The sequence below is a fragment of the Dipodomys merriami genome, unplaced genomic scaffold, assembly GCF_024711535.1.
Source record: "Dipodomys merriami isolate MVZ:Mamm:240054 unplaced genomic scaffold, mDipMer1.0.p SCAF_28, whole genome shotgun sequence".
Classification (NCBI taxonomy): Eukaryota; Metazoa; Chordata; class Mammalia; order Rodentia; family Heteromyidae; genus Dipodomys; species Dipodomys merriami.
In genome coordinates, this window is record NW_027204270.1 from 15,891,621 (window position 1) to 15,904,725 (window position 13,105).

The following is a 13,105-nucleotide window of genomic DNA, read 5'->3' on the forward strand; positions in this document are numbered from 1 at the left end:
GTGTAGCCCAGGATGTCAATCCTCTTGTCACTGCCTCCTGATGGCTAGGATTACAGGCCTGCACCACTATGCCTGACTACAGAAAATCTCTGTCTACCACACCTACCTGCATGCACAACAGGATGCAATTGTACACATCACACTCCAAACAAACACACAGACATATTTCTTCAGAACTGCACCTACTCAACACACGTGTAGCAACAGGTTCTCTCCTGGACATACTAGTGCATGCCTGGACTTTGCTTCCCTCCCACTTTCTCTCCTTGTTTCTCTGACACTCACACACGAATATAGTCAGTCTGTTTCCTCCCTCCACACATAAACATGCAGGCACGAGGAATCTATCCCTTCCCCCTCTTCTGTCTCCTCCCTCACACACACACACACACACACACACACACACACACACACACACACACGCACACACACACACACACACACACACACACACACGCAGCTGCAGCGCCCCAGGTCATGCTTCAGTGCTGGCGCCAGGCAGAAGACAAAGGTCGTCCAGACACCGGGCGTCCAGCTCGAGACACAGCTGAGCCTCTCCCCGGCTGGCTCCGCCTGTCCCCAGACTCAGTGTCCACGAGGTGTGGACCCTGCACCCGGAAACCCGAGGCTGGGCCCACGCCGGCCCTCCCGGGCCCCCCAGGCAGCCCCCGCCCGGAGCGCCGGCATACCAAGGGTTAAGGAGCCCGCGGGGGCGGGGTGATCCTGCGGCCGCGTGTGATTGGCTGTGCCGTCAGGGCCCCGGACTCCGCGCCGCGCCATTGGTCGGCTGTGGGCCCCGCCCCCTTGAGACTCCTCGCCTCCGTCGCGCGCTCGCCCGCGGGGACCCGAGCGCAGAGCGCGCCGCAGGGGCAGCCAGGAGCGGCATCCGCGCTGAGCCCGCGCCGCGCGGCCGCGAGGGGAAGGACAGCCCGGAGCCGGGGCCGGGCCGGAGAGCCGCGAGCCCAGAGCCGGAGCGGGAGCCGGGAGCGAGAGCTATGGTGAGTGGCGCTGCAGCGCCGGCGGGCCCGGGCGGCACGGGGCGGGCCCGGCTCGCGGAAGGCGTGGATGCGGGCGCCGGGGCAGAGCGCGGCGGGTCCCGGGCGCTGCGCTCGGCTCGGTCCGCGGCCGCCGCGCGGACCTCGGGTGGACTGCCGGCCCGGGTGGCCGGTTCGGCTGGGGGGTGGGGAGTTGGTGCGGCCTGGGTCGGGGTGTCGGGAGCCCCCAAGCCTGGCGGCTCGGCCCGGCTGGGTCTGCGCGGCGGCTGCTTCTGAGGCGTCGGGGACCAGCTGGACCCGAGCGTCCCGGGAAGCTGGGGTCGGGCTGGGGTTCGGTTCGGGGCGTGGTGGGCTGATCGCGCCGCGGCCCGGGGGGTGGGGGTGGCTCCGGAGACCTGGGCTCGCGTGGAGCTCCCGTCCTAGCCCTCCCCTCCCCTCCGCATCTTCTAGCACTCATCCCCGGAAAGGGGGGGCTCGGCAGGGGGACAGCTCACCCTCGTGTGTGTGTGTGCGGGGGGGGGGGGTGTCTCAGGCCGGCCTCGAACTGGTCATCTTCCTGCCTCCACTTTTCAAGCGGGGGGGATCACAGGCATGTGCCACCAGGCGGGGCTGGGCGGCTTGAGCTGAGGCCCTGGGTCACCTTTGCCTGGTGATAGCCTTTCCATCACACGGTCTGGGCCACCTGCTTTTCTTTGGCTTCTTTCCTCCCAGACGAGATTCTCTCCCCTAGTCAGGTTCTTGTGCCCAGTGAGCTGGGCCTGCGGAGGGCATGTGACAGGGATGGACGCTGCCAGTCCAGGGATGCGGCCAACCCCACGTCTCTGTGATGCTACTGCCAAACTGGAAAGCTCTGCCTCCACCGGGGCAGGGTGGGACCCTCCAAGAAGAGAGTCCCAGCGCCTCCTCAGGACCCAGAGTCAGATTCGCCTTACATCCTCCTTCCTCCGCTCCGAGTCTCCTTTAACATCCCCCTCCCCACACACTACCTGCCTGTAGAGTGTCCAGGCTTAATTCTACACCCAAGACACTAGAGGCTATTGTAGACCCCATGTACCTCCTAGATGAGAGCCCCCTCACCCCGCCCCCCAGACTGCTCTGCTTAGAGAGGTTCACTTAAACCTGTGGACTAGCACTTGGTTACTCTTCAGATGTGAATAATTCAGATAGGACGAATTTGAGACCATATCATCCTCTCTGGAAGCTTATCCTGACCCAAGTTACTTAGAAAGGTACTTTTTTTTTCTCCTTAAAAAAATTCAGTCTTTCATCGGTGGCTCAAACCTGTAATCCTAGCTACTCAGGAGGCTGAGATCTGAGCATCACAGTTCAAAGCCAGCCCTGGCAGGAAAGTCCATGAGACTCTTATCTCCAATAAACCACCAAAAAACTGGAAGTGGCGCTGTGGCTCAAGTGGTAGAGGGCTAGCCTTGAGCTGAAGAGCTTAGGGACACTGTCCAGGCCCAGAGATCAAGTCCCACACACAACAACAACAACAAAAAATCATCATAGAGAGGTTGGGGAAGAGCACTTGAGTTCAGCCCTCAGCTATGCAAAAACAAAAACCACCATAGGGCTGAGCATGGTGGTATATATGCCTATAATTCCAGTACTTAGGAAGTAGAGACATAAGAGTTTAAGGACAAACTGTCTCAGAGAGAGAGAGAGAGAGAGAGAGAGAGAGAGAGAGAGAGAGAGAGAGAGAGAGAGAGAGAGAAAGAATATATATGATAGGGGCATATCACCATTTGAGAGATTCCATGCTACCTTGGTGATACTTTAAGGGCCTTATCCCTGAGAAGTTCCCCCCCCACACCCCCCACACACAATGTAGCAGGAAGACCTCAGACTTTGTCCTTTAGCTGCAGATGCCATCTCAGCTTCTCCACTCCCCCCCCCCCCTTGCTCAATTGCACCAGCACCCCTGAGTGGCACTTATCAATCAGATGGGACATTAAGTCTTATCTCCTGGGACTGGGTGAGGATTGGTTGACATAAACCTAGTGAGAGTCTTTTATTTGATTACTGTTTAGTTTCCTTTCTTTGACAACCTAAGCCCCAGGTTGGGAAGTTCTGGTCTGGAGGAAGGGTTTGTATATATTAAGTGGTGGGGAGAAGAAAGCCAGGGTATTTAGGCAGCATTTCATTTAACAGAGATTTATTGAATGATCCCTATGCAAGGAAAGAAAACATAAACATAAACTCCATTGTTGGAAGTCATAAATGCTACTCTGGTCCCATTGACCGGTAGCCTGTCCTTAGGAGAGCTGGAGTCACTATCCCGGGTGTGGGCTGGTGAAGAAAGCATCATAGAGCATGTTGCATCTGCATTGGGAAAAATAAAAAGTCCTTGTGTGACATAAGACTAGGAATGGGAGCACACAGGAGAAAATTCTTTGACAGGCAGAATGGGGTTGGCTTGGCACTGGGTATGAGGAAACAGGAGAGTAGAGAGCCCAGGTGCTGGGAAATTGCCAGGGCCAGGGGGCAAACGGCAGTAGCAAGCCACTGTGGCTTGTTGACTTGGTTTCGTGTGGGTGGGGTAGAGACCAGGGGCTGGCCCAGCTGCCTTGGCCCTTGTCATTTTGGTTTCCTCTCAACATGGTCTTTGTGCCGGCATTCCTGGGGTGGGGTGATTTAAGACTGCTGAAATGTTTATTCTTGCTCTGCTGGGCTTTAAACAAATCTAGCATCTCCTGTCCCTTGGTGAGTCAAGTTCCCCCCTGCAACACCCCCCCCAATCTTATTGGAGGCTCCTTTTTTTTTTTCAGACGTATGAGATGTTTCTACCTAGGTCTCTAACCCCTTGGTGGGAAGTTGATGCTATTCTTAAAGGCTTCTCAAAGACCCCAACCCAGCCTGTGGGATGAGGATTCCCGGGATGCTTTTTATATCCCCCTGTCTCTGTCTTCAAACCACCCAGGAGGCAGGCACCGGAGGAGTTGTCCAGGGTCCCAGAGCAAGACAGCTCATAGCAGGCTGGCCTTTTTGGTCTTTGTAGGGTTAACCAGGCATACTGGCTGGGGTGAAGGGGGAGACACAGCCCAGCTTCCCCCTCTGCCCTGCCATGTCTTGAGAATGTTCCTTCACATTCCAAGCTGGGGGGGGGGGGGGGGGAGGCAGGGGCTGAGTTAAATGTGCAGCTGGGAGATGGGGATTTTCTTGGTTAGAGAGTGTTGAGGGAGGATGGGATCCAGGGTCTGAGCTTGAATGCTGGTGGACCACAGACTTGCTGGGTACGCTGGTCTCAGACATCCCCTCCTCTGCTTCTAGGAAAAATGTGAGGATACAAAAAGGACCAAGTGTTTAGAACATGTCACTGTTGCCTGTGAAGATAAGGACTGGCCACACCCAGCCATGTTCTACTGCCCACCCCCACCCCCAGCTACTAAGAATGGGGTTCCTTCCCTGGTAACTGCTTATTCATGTTTCCTTGCATTGCTACAGTTCTTGTTGAAAGAGGATGTTGTTACCTTTTGTGAATGAATAAGTACAATGTTTCTCAACACAGAATGGCAGAGAGAGGCCCTGGGAGGAGACAGATTGGTACCTCTGCAGCAGAAGTTCAAGGGGGCCATTGCTGGGACATGCCAAGCATGGTGGAAGGCCACCCTTTGGTGGTTAGAGAAGGGGAGATATCAGCAATAGCATACAACTGTCTGTGTTCTGTTGTTATCTCACTTGCCCTGCTTAGCAACCAGGCCATTTATTGCCTTTTCACCCAACCAGTCTGCCTGGGATAGCTCAAAGCCAGAGAGACTAGGATCAGTGTCTCTCTGCCACCACAGATGAGGGCAGGAAATGATAAGTGCAGTTCCTGTTACCGTGGAAATGTGAAGGGTGCCCAGCCAGGGAGCCTGAGAGGCTCCCTGGTCTTGGATCAGAAGTGACCCCCTCCCCCCAGAGATATGGCCAGAGGGACATCTGAGCAGGATGTCTGCAAGGTGACCAGAGCAGGTGCATTTGAGCGGGACTTGGGGGTCCACCCCAAGAGCACTAAAGTACCACTGAGGAGTTTAGAGAGAGGGCAGTCACATGGCCATGCTATATCTGCATTGGGAGAAGACCACACAGGCTCCCCATGGTGGAGAAGGGTGAGGAGACTGGTGGCTGCCAGAGGTGGCCTTGGGAGAGATGCAAGTGGTCTGGGCACCGTGTCCCACCCCTCCCACCACCAAACTGCCCCCAGTGGGATGTGAAGACAGGAAGGGAGGCTGTGGCCAGAGAGAGGTCCCAGAGCAGGCAGTTCTGTATCTCCCTGAGGCCTTCTAGACAAGTAATCAGTCTCCTGGCCTCAAGGATCTGTGATCTAGAGGACCAGAGAGAGGACAGAGCCCCTGAATGGCTTGAAACAAGGTAGCAAATGACTTCTGCCAACCTAGGGCAGGGTGAGGGGGGGGCGTGTCTCCAGTCACCCCAGCCACAGGCATGTGCCAGCGGAAATTCCTGGGGGAGGCCGCAGCTGCACTCCGTGGACTGCTTCCTTGGATGCCATCGTTCAAGTGCATCATTCACTCATTCATTTGTTCAGATTAAAATGAGGCCAGATGGGAAGACTGAAGATGGCTCCCTTTCCCCACAGGGGTGGGTAGACAGAGGAGTTATTCTGAAGAACATTTCATTCGCTGAGGGAGGGCCTCCCATCAGGCCCAGGGGACTGGCCAGGCATGGTGTCCAGGAGACGGGGAGCCCTTGGTCCTTCTTCTTGCCCGCAGTCTTCTGTCTTCACATTCCCCCAATTTAGGCGTAAAAGCCCCTTTGGGATTTGGGACTGCCATCTCCTCGTTCCTCAAGATGCTGGCTTGAGCCCGGAGATGCCACTGAATTCAGCAGAAACTCCACCTTCCTGGGAAAAGCCCTTGGGGACAGAGATGGGTCACAGCTAGTGGTGTGGGTATCTTGGGGCTGAATGCCAGCCAGGCTGAAAAGCTGATTATTTGCCTGTCACCTTTGCATTCCCTGCCCCTCCCCTTTTATCACTGACTGATCTTGGATCCCACGGCTCATTAGTAGCAGAGGTAGGACTCCAATCCAGACCTGAAGACTCCCAGACCCCCAGTTCCTTGGTTCAGATAACAGATCCTTCCCTGCCTGCCCTTGTACAGCCCTCATCTCCCACACTGGGGATACCCCTGCTTTCTGACCACATGCCCCTGGCCCAGAAGCCACCTGGCCTCTTCTTGGTCCACCTCATCTATCGACCTCCTGGCTGGCACAGTCCTTTGCCTCTTTGGCAGGGGAGCTGGAGAGCGGTGGGGCCCACTGCCAGGACTCAGGTTACAGTGTAAACACAGTCATGTCAATATTTACCTCTGCGGGAACCAGCGCCACCCCCACCCCCCCTCCCTGCCTGCTCTCCCAGATGGAGGCCTGCCCCACAGAGGCCTGCCGGTGGCCCAGCTGTGCTCTAGGGCTGCTCTTTGAAAGCAAAGCCAAGGGTGTAAAGAGGCCTGGCTTCCAACTTGAGCCCTCCAAGAGCCTTTCTCAAGTCCCTGAACAAGCTGCCCTTCCTTCCCACCCAGAAAAATGACATGAGTGAAACAGAACAGATCAGGATCTGTTTTCAGTTTGCAGCAGCAGCCTTGGCACCTGCTCTCCCCCCCGCCCCCCCCGCCCCGTAGCCCCCTGGAAGCCCCCCCTCTGGGGGGGCTCCCCTCCCTGATTTGGAGGCTCTCTGCCAGGAGGTCACAGCCCCGGACCGCTCTGCAAAAAATCTGGCACTGGGTGAGGATGGAAGCCGGGCACGGAGGTAGCTGTTATTCCAAATAAACATTTTATGATTCTCCGAATCCAGACACTGGTTGCGTCACTGGGAACTGGAGCCAAGGGTGGGGACTCTAACCTCCAGCCCTCCGGGTACTCTGGGGCACTGGCCAGGGACTCTGAGGGGAGCCCAGAGCTTGAAAAGAACCCAAGGCTAATGCCACCCCCACCCAGCTTCCCAGCCTTTTGAGTTGCTGGTTATTGGGCGGAGGTCCAGGGCAGAAATGACCTCAGAGGTGTGCAGAGAAGGGTGGGTGGGGGTGGAGGCGGCCCACGGGGGTGGAAAAGGTTCATTCCCTAGGCAGCTCTTTCTCAAAAGCACCCGTGAGCTGTCCCAAGTCTGGAGGGGAGGGGCAGGGGCCAAGGCCTGGCAAGCAGGATGGGCAGGGCAGAGCAGGGTAGGAAGGACTGGAGACAAATGGGCCCTGGGTTCAAGCCTGGCTGCTGTCACTTTATGCTGTGTTCCTGGGACCATGATGTCCCCTCTTGCCTCTGACATGGAGCAGTTAGAATTGTTTCCTCACATTCTATTCAGAAGATCTGGGCTCTGTGCTGCAAGTTTGGGGCTTGGGGGAGGTCAGCTGACCTGGGGTGGGGGAGGAACTCATCCTGACTGGGGTGACACTTGTACATTCCTGGAGGGATGTACACGGTAGGGTGTAGGTATGTAGAGTTAAGGGACCAGCATCTTCTACAGCCTCATTTTGCACACATGCCCACCCTGTATGAAAACACCAGCCACTTCCTCAGTTCCCACGTGCCCTTCCAACCATCCCTGCCTGTGGGCAGCTGCTGGGCGCTTCCTGTCCCACCCACCAACCTGGATTTGAACTCCCTTTGGAGTCTGAGTGTCCCAGAGTCCACCTGTGCCATAGTGTGTTCCTTTGGAGGCTGCTTGTGTCACAGTGGGTATCTTTCTTCTGTGTGTGTGTGTGTGTGTGTGTGCGTGCGCGCTCGCCACCAGGTCCTTCAAGCAGGCATTCCATTTCAGAGCTCACTGCTCTCCTTCCTGCCCAAGGCCTTGCCTACAGCAGACTCTGGGCATCCCAGGCCCCCCTCTGTCTTTTGTCTCAGCTCTGTTCTAGCCCTGCCCCTGCCCTCAGGGCCTGGCAGCCCTCTGCTACATTCCAGGCCCTGGGCCTCTGCTGTACCTGGGAAGCAGCAGGGCTTGATGGGCCAAATCTGCATTCAGGCCGGCCTGTGAGGCTTACACCTGTCATCCTAGCTACTCAGGAGGCTGAGATCTGAGGATTGCGGTTCAAAACCAGTTTAGGCAAGGAAAATCTGTGAGACTCTTATCTCCAATAAACCACCAGAAAACCAGCAGTGACATCATGGCCCAAATGGTAGAGTGCTTGCCTAGGGCTGAAGAGCAAGGGACCATGCCCAGGCTCAGAGTTCAAGCTTCATGACCGACAAAAAGAAAAAAAAAACAAAAAAAACCCTACATCAGGCTGGAGATTCGCCCCAAGTGACGACACTCCTGCCCCTTCCCACAGGGCACAGAATCTACCTCTGATTGGCTGTGTGACCTAGGCTGGTCCCTTCTCTTTGAAGACCCTCAATTTCTTGTACGAAACATCAGGTTGATTATGCTGCCCCTCCCCACTGGTTTCTGGTGGTCTCTGTCATTTAGGCACCATCAGCTCCTATTGATCTGGGCTTCTCTGTCTCCAGGACTGAGCCTGGCTTTGCATGAGCCCCGCTGTCCCCTCCCTCATAGGAGAACCCCAGGAACATGGGTGGACCAATACCTTCCTAAAGGCCGGTCAGTCCTCCCCCATGGGAGCCCCACCCTCAGAGGCTTGGCAGAGACCACCTTGGTGTCAGGTCACCGTAGGCCTGACTCCTGCCATTCCCTGGCTCTGTGATTTGGGGCAGTTACACTCACTATCTGTCTCAGCTCCAGCATCCTTACCTACAGGGTAGTAAGGACCTACGGCCTCATCCATTTCACAAGCCAAAAAGATAAGAAGTGAAGGCATGGTTTAAGTGGTAGAGCACCAACTTGGAGTGAAAAGTGAGAGTGCAAGGCCCTGAGTTCAAGCCCCAATACTGGAATTCACACACACACACACACACACACACACACACACACACACACACACACACACACACACACACACACGAGCCAAAAAGATGGAACAGCCTACCTAATTCCTGCCTTAAAGAGCTCTGTTTTAGGGGAGGAAACTGGAGACCAACTGGTCAGAAACATCATCACAGAGAGAAGGAATGGAAATGAAAACTGAGCAACAAGGGGGAAAGTGGCTGTGTCGGGGAGAGGCCCTGGATGGAGGCCAAGATAGGAGGTTGCCTCAAAGGTTGGGAGCTGAAGGTGGGGGAGGACGCAGCTGGGCAAAGATGAGGGAGAGAAGCGTTCTCAGGAAAGAGACCAGCAAGTGCAAAGGGCCTGAGACAGGAACAGGGAACTTGGTGTGTTGATGGGTTGACAACCGGGGGAAGCAGGGAAAGGTTGAGTGTAGAGGGTCATATGGGGCCTTGTCAGGTGATGGTGAGGGAAGTTGACATTTCATAGCCAGAGTGAAGGGGAGGCACTGGAGTGCTCTGGCAGGAGGGGTGTGTGCGTGTGTGTGTGTGTGTGTGTGTGTGTGTGTGTGTGTGTGTGTGTGTGTGTGTGTGTGTGTGTGTGTGTTACTGAGAAGTGGCTTGGCCTGGGAATCAGGCAGGTCCCCTCAGTGCAGGGCCTGGCATAGATTGCTTAGCTTCTCTGAGTTTTAGCTCATCTGTGAAATGGGGCCATGAGGCCACCTGGTAGTCTCACCTGGAAAATTAGGATGGTGTGTGTGTGTGTGTGTGTGTGTGTGTGTGTGTGTGTGTGTGTGTGTGTGTGTGTGTGTGTGTGTGTGTGTGTGTGTGTGTGTGTGTGCAGGGGGAGGTGGGGGGGGGAGCACGTTTGGTTTGCTGGAGATGGTTGCTGGCTGCTGTGGGGAGGACAGCCTGTAGGGGGCAGGAGGCAGACAGGGAGGCCAGTGATTGGTGAGCCAGGCCTTGTGCCCCAAGGGAGAGGAAGTTTCTGGGTATCAGGGCTCTGGGGTTTTAGCTATATAGGGGATCCAAGGGAAGCAGGCCACTCCCTTCACAGAAGCTTGTAGATATTCCTGGCTGCAGGTTATGGGCACAGAAAAGTTTCCTCTGAGACCACACAGATGGGCCTCAGACTCTGCCTGGGGATTCTGCCTAAGTAACCACATTCCCACCCTCACCCACAGGGCCCCGCCCCTCCCCCTCCCCAGACTGAGCCTCCTCCCTCCTCCTCTTCCTTCTACAGTAGCAGTGACCTGGCCATAAAGGACAACCACCGCCCACCCCACCCCACCCCCAGGCCTGGGTCCTGGGACCACAGCTCTCAGGCTGGCCTCTAGGCAGTCCTGTGGCTTTGTGGTTTCTGGATGTCTTAGGCCAGTCATTTCTTGCCCCAGAGTGGCCACTGGGCCTCCCCCTGGGCTTCCTGGAACTGTGAGTGAAGTGGAAGAAGGAGGGGAGGTCAGAGTAGAAGTAAGATTTGAGTGTCTTCTACCCCATCTTCCTCTTGAGGAGGCGAAGAAGAAGAAGTGACAGCTTTCCTGGTGATGGCAAATAGGACAGGAAAAGGTAGGCTTCAGGCTGGTTTGGCTGAACCCTGTGGTTTCCATAGCTACTCCTCAAAGCTTTCTCGATCATTCTGTGTCCCCTTGAACATTTCTGAAGCCCCTTTGCTCTGTGTCCCCAGCTGCTTTCTCAGACTGAAATTCCCCCCTTTTCTTACCTTCCCGCCCACAAACAGATCAAGAGGAGCTGGAGTTCCAGCTGTGTGTTTTGGCACCTGTCATTCGAGCTACCAGGAGAATAGGTAGGAGGCACAGGCGGACAGTGACGGGGACAGTGACAAGTTCCCACCACCGCAGCGGTGGGGAGAGTGTATTGCCCTTTTAAACAGGAATGAGGCAGCCCCAAGAGGAGGAGCCACAAGTCCAAAGTCCCACTGGGCCAGGGAGATTGGAGCCTCAGTCTGTTTAGGTCTGTCCACCCTTAGGCAGAGCCCTGAGTTATGATATGCCTGGCCTTGGTGCTGACAGCTCTGCTTGTACCAGGGCCCCCTGGGAACTGCAGGACCACATGATATGTCCAGGTGCGCAGGGGAACTAGGGGGGATGCCAGCCACAGAGGCAGGTTTCTCTGCTCTCGTCCCACACATCCTGATCCAGTAAGTTTGGAGCCAAGTCCAGGATCTAGCCCTCCTTAACAGAGTCCCTGATGCTGACTCTCCTGGGCCACAGAGTGCATGGATGGTCCTGATTGTCATTTCAGACACCAGAGCCTCATCTGGTGGGGGAAAACTGATGCAGAGGAGTTAGGGAGTCTTGGAAGAGATTTCTACCAGTCATAGTGAAGACATTCAGAACCAGTGTGTCTAAAGCATTAATGTAATCCTCAGATTAAACAGGCTCAGAGAGGCTAGGCAATTTGCCAGAAGCTAAACAGCTATGATGCCAGAGCTGAGATTAGAACCCAGATCCCCAAGCTGCCAAGGCCATGTTCTGGCTGACACCCATTGCCTCTTGCACACCTCCCACACAGGGCCTCTGTCACCACAGCTGCGATGGTGACAATCACTGCTATTGATTGAGCACCTGGTGTGCCAGACACAAGTTAGAGTGGTGACCAAATAGACATGGCCTTAGATAATTGCACAGATCTATAAACACGAACAGGGTGCTGTCCATCACAGGAGCCACTCCCGGCAGAGAGCCTGGCTGGGGGAGAAGGTGCTGAGGAAGAAGAAGGGCTGGGAAGGTGGCTCAGTGGTAGAGCGCTTGCCTTGTATGCATGAGGCCCTGGGTTTGATTCCTCAGCACCACATAAGCAGAAAAACCCAGAAGTGGTGCTGTGGCTCAAGTGGTAGAGCGCTAGCCTTGAGCTGAAGAGCTGAAGGACAGTGCCTAGGCACAGAGTTCAGGCCCCACCACCGGCAAAAAAAAAAAAAAAAAGAAAGAAAGAAAGTTCAGAGCTGGGAAGGTGGCTCAGTGGTAGAGCACTTGCCTCACATGTATGAGGCCTTGGGTTCGATTCCTCAGCACCACAGAAAAGGCCAGAAGTAGTGCTGTGGCTCAAGTGGTAGAGCACTAGCTTTGAGTTGAAGAGCTGAGGGACAGCTCCCAGGCCCAGATTTCAAGATCCATGATTGACCAAAAAAAAAAAAAGTTCAGAAGGACAACATAAGGAAGAGATGGAGAAGTGGAAAAAAAGAGGACTCTAAGCCAGAAAGCATGAGCATATGCAAAGGCCCTGAGGTAGGGGACTTATATAATATGTTTCATGTAGCAAGAGTGGAGTTTTAGAGTAAGAGTGAGGGCTGGGAAGGTGGCTCAGTGGTAGAGTGCTTGCCTTGCTTGCATGAGGCCCTGGGTTCAGCACCACATAAGCAGAAAAAGCTGGAAGCGGTGCTGTGGCTCAAGTGGTAGAGCACTAACCTTGAGTTGAATTGCTGAGGAACAGCTCCCAGGCCCAGAGTTCAGGCCCCACGACCACCACCACCACCAACAACAACAAAAATAGTGAGAGTGACCCAAGGTGACCCTGAAAGGTAGTCAAGGCTTGGGCCCTGCAGGACCATACCAGTCAGGTAAGAGATTGTCTGTCCCCAGAGCAGTGGTGAGCCATGGTGTGTGTGTCTGTGTTTTTCTAAATCTTATTCTATTTTCTTTATTCCCTTACACCAGAGCCATTCTTTATGTTCTTCCATACCAAAGGGCCCCGTTTCAGTCCTTAAAGAAAGAAAGCAGAAATGAGCCAGGGCGGAAGGGCTGAGAGCGGGGAGTTGCAGGATCTAACTTGCCTTCTGTGAGGTTCATTCCGCTCCTGGGTGGAGATGGGTTTGGGTCAGGGACAGGCATGGAGTCAGAGGCTGATGGTGGCCAAGCCACAAGATGGTAGGGAGGTGACAAGTGACAGGGCCTGGTGATGGATGGAGGTGGGCTGAGGTCCAGTGCATTGCCTTGACAGGTGACAGCAGAGCCCAGGGGGACTGTGTGCCCAGTGCTATGCAGCTAGTCCAGCAAAGCCCAGATGCAGAGCAGAAGCTCTTGCCCAGAATCTTCCAGCAAAACCCTGACTCTGATCCACATTGCTGGCAGCTGCTTTTGCCACAGACACCCCCCTCCCCACCCCAGCCCCCTGCAGAGTCTGGGCCTTCCAGGGAATGGGGGATTGGGAAAGACAGAGTTTCTGTCTTTGAAGCAGCTGATGGGGGAGGGACAGCGCTCTGACCTCCAAATTCCTTCCTTATGACCTTTGTGACCCTAGAGAGACCTGTCCCTCCCCCCTCCCCTCAGTGGGCTTTGATGGAG

General features: G+C 55.3%; 1 protein-coding gene across 1 annotated transcript in view; it reads left to right on the plus strand.

The window, feature by feature from the left end:
- The first annotated feature begins 858 nt into the window (after window positions 1–858).
- Window positions 859–13,105, plus strand: part of Ece1 (endothelin converting enzyme 1) — a 98,850-nt gene continuing 86,603 nt past the window's right edge. The window contains exon 1 of the mRNA XM_070037716.1: window positions 859–998. Within this exon, the coding sequence (XP_069893817.1) occupies window positions 996–998 (3 nt within the window). The 5' untranslated portion in view covers window positions 859–995. The remainder of the gene's footprint in view (window positions 999–13,105) is intronic.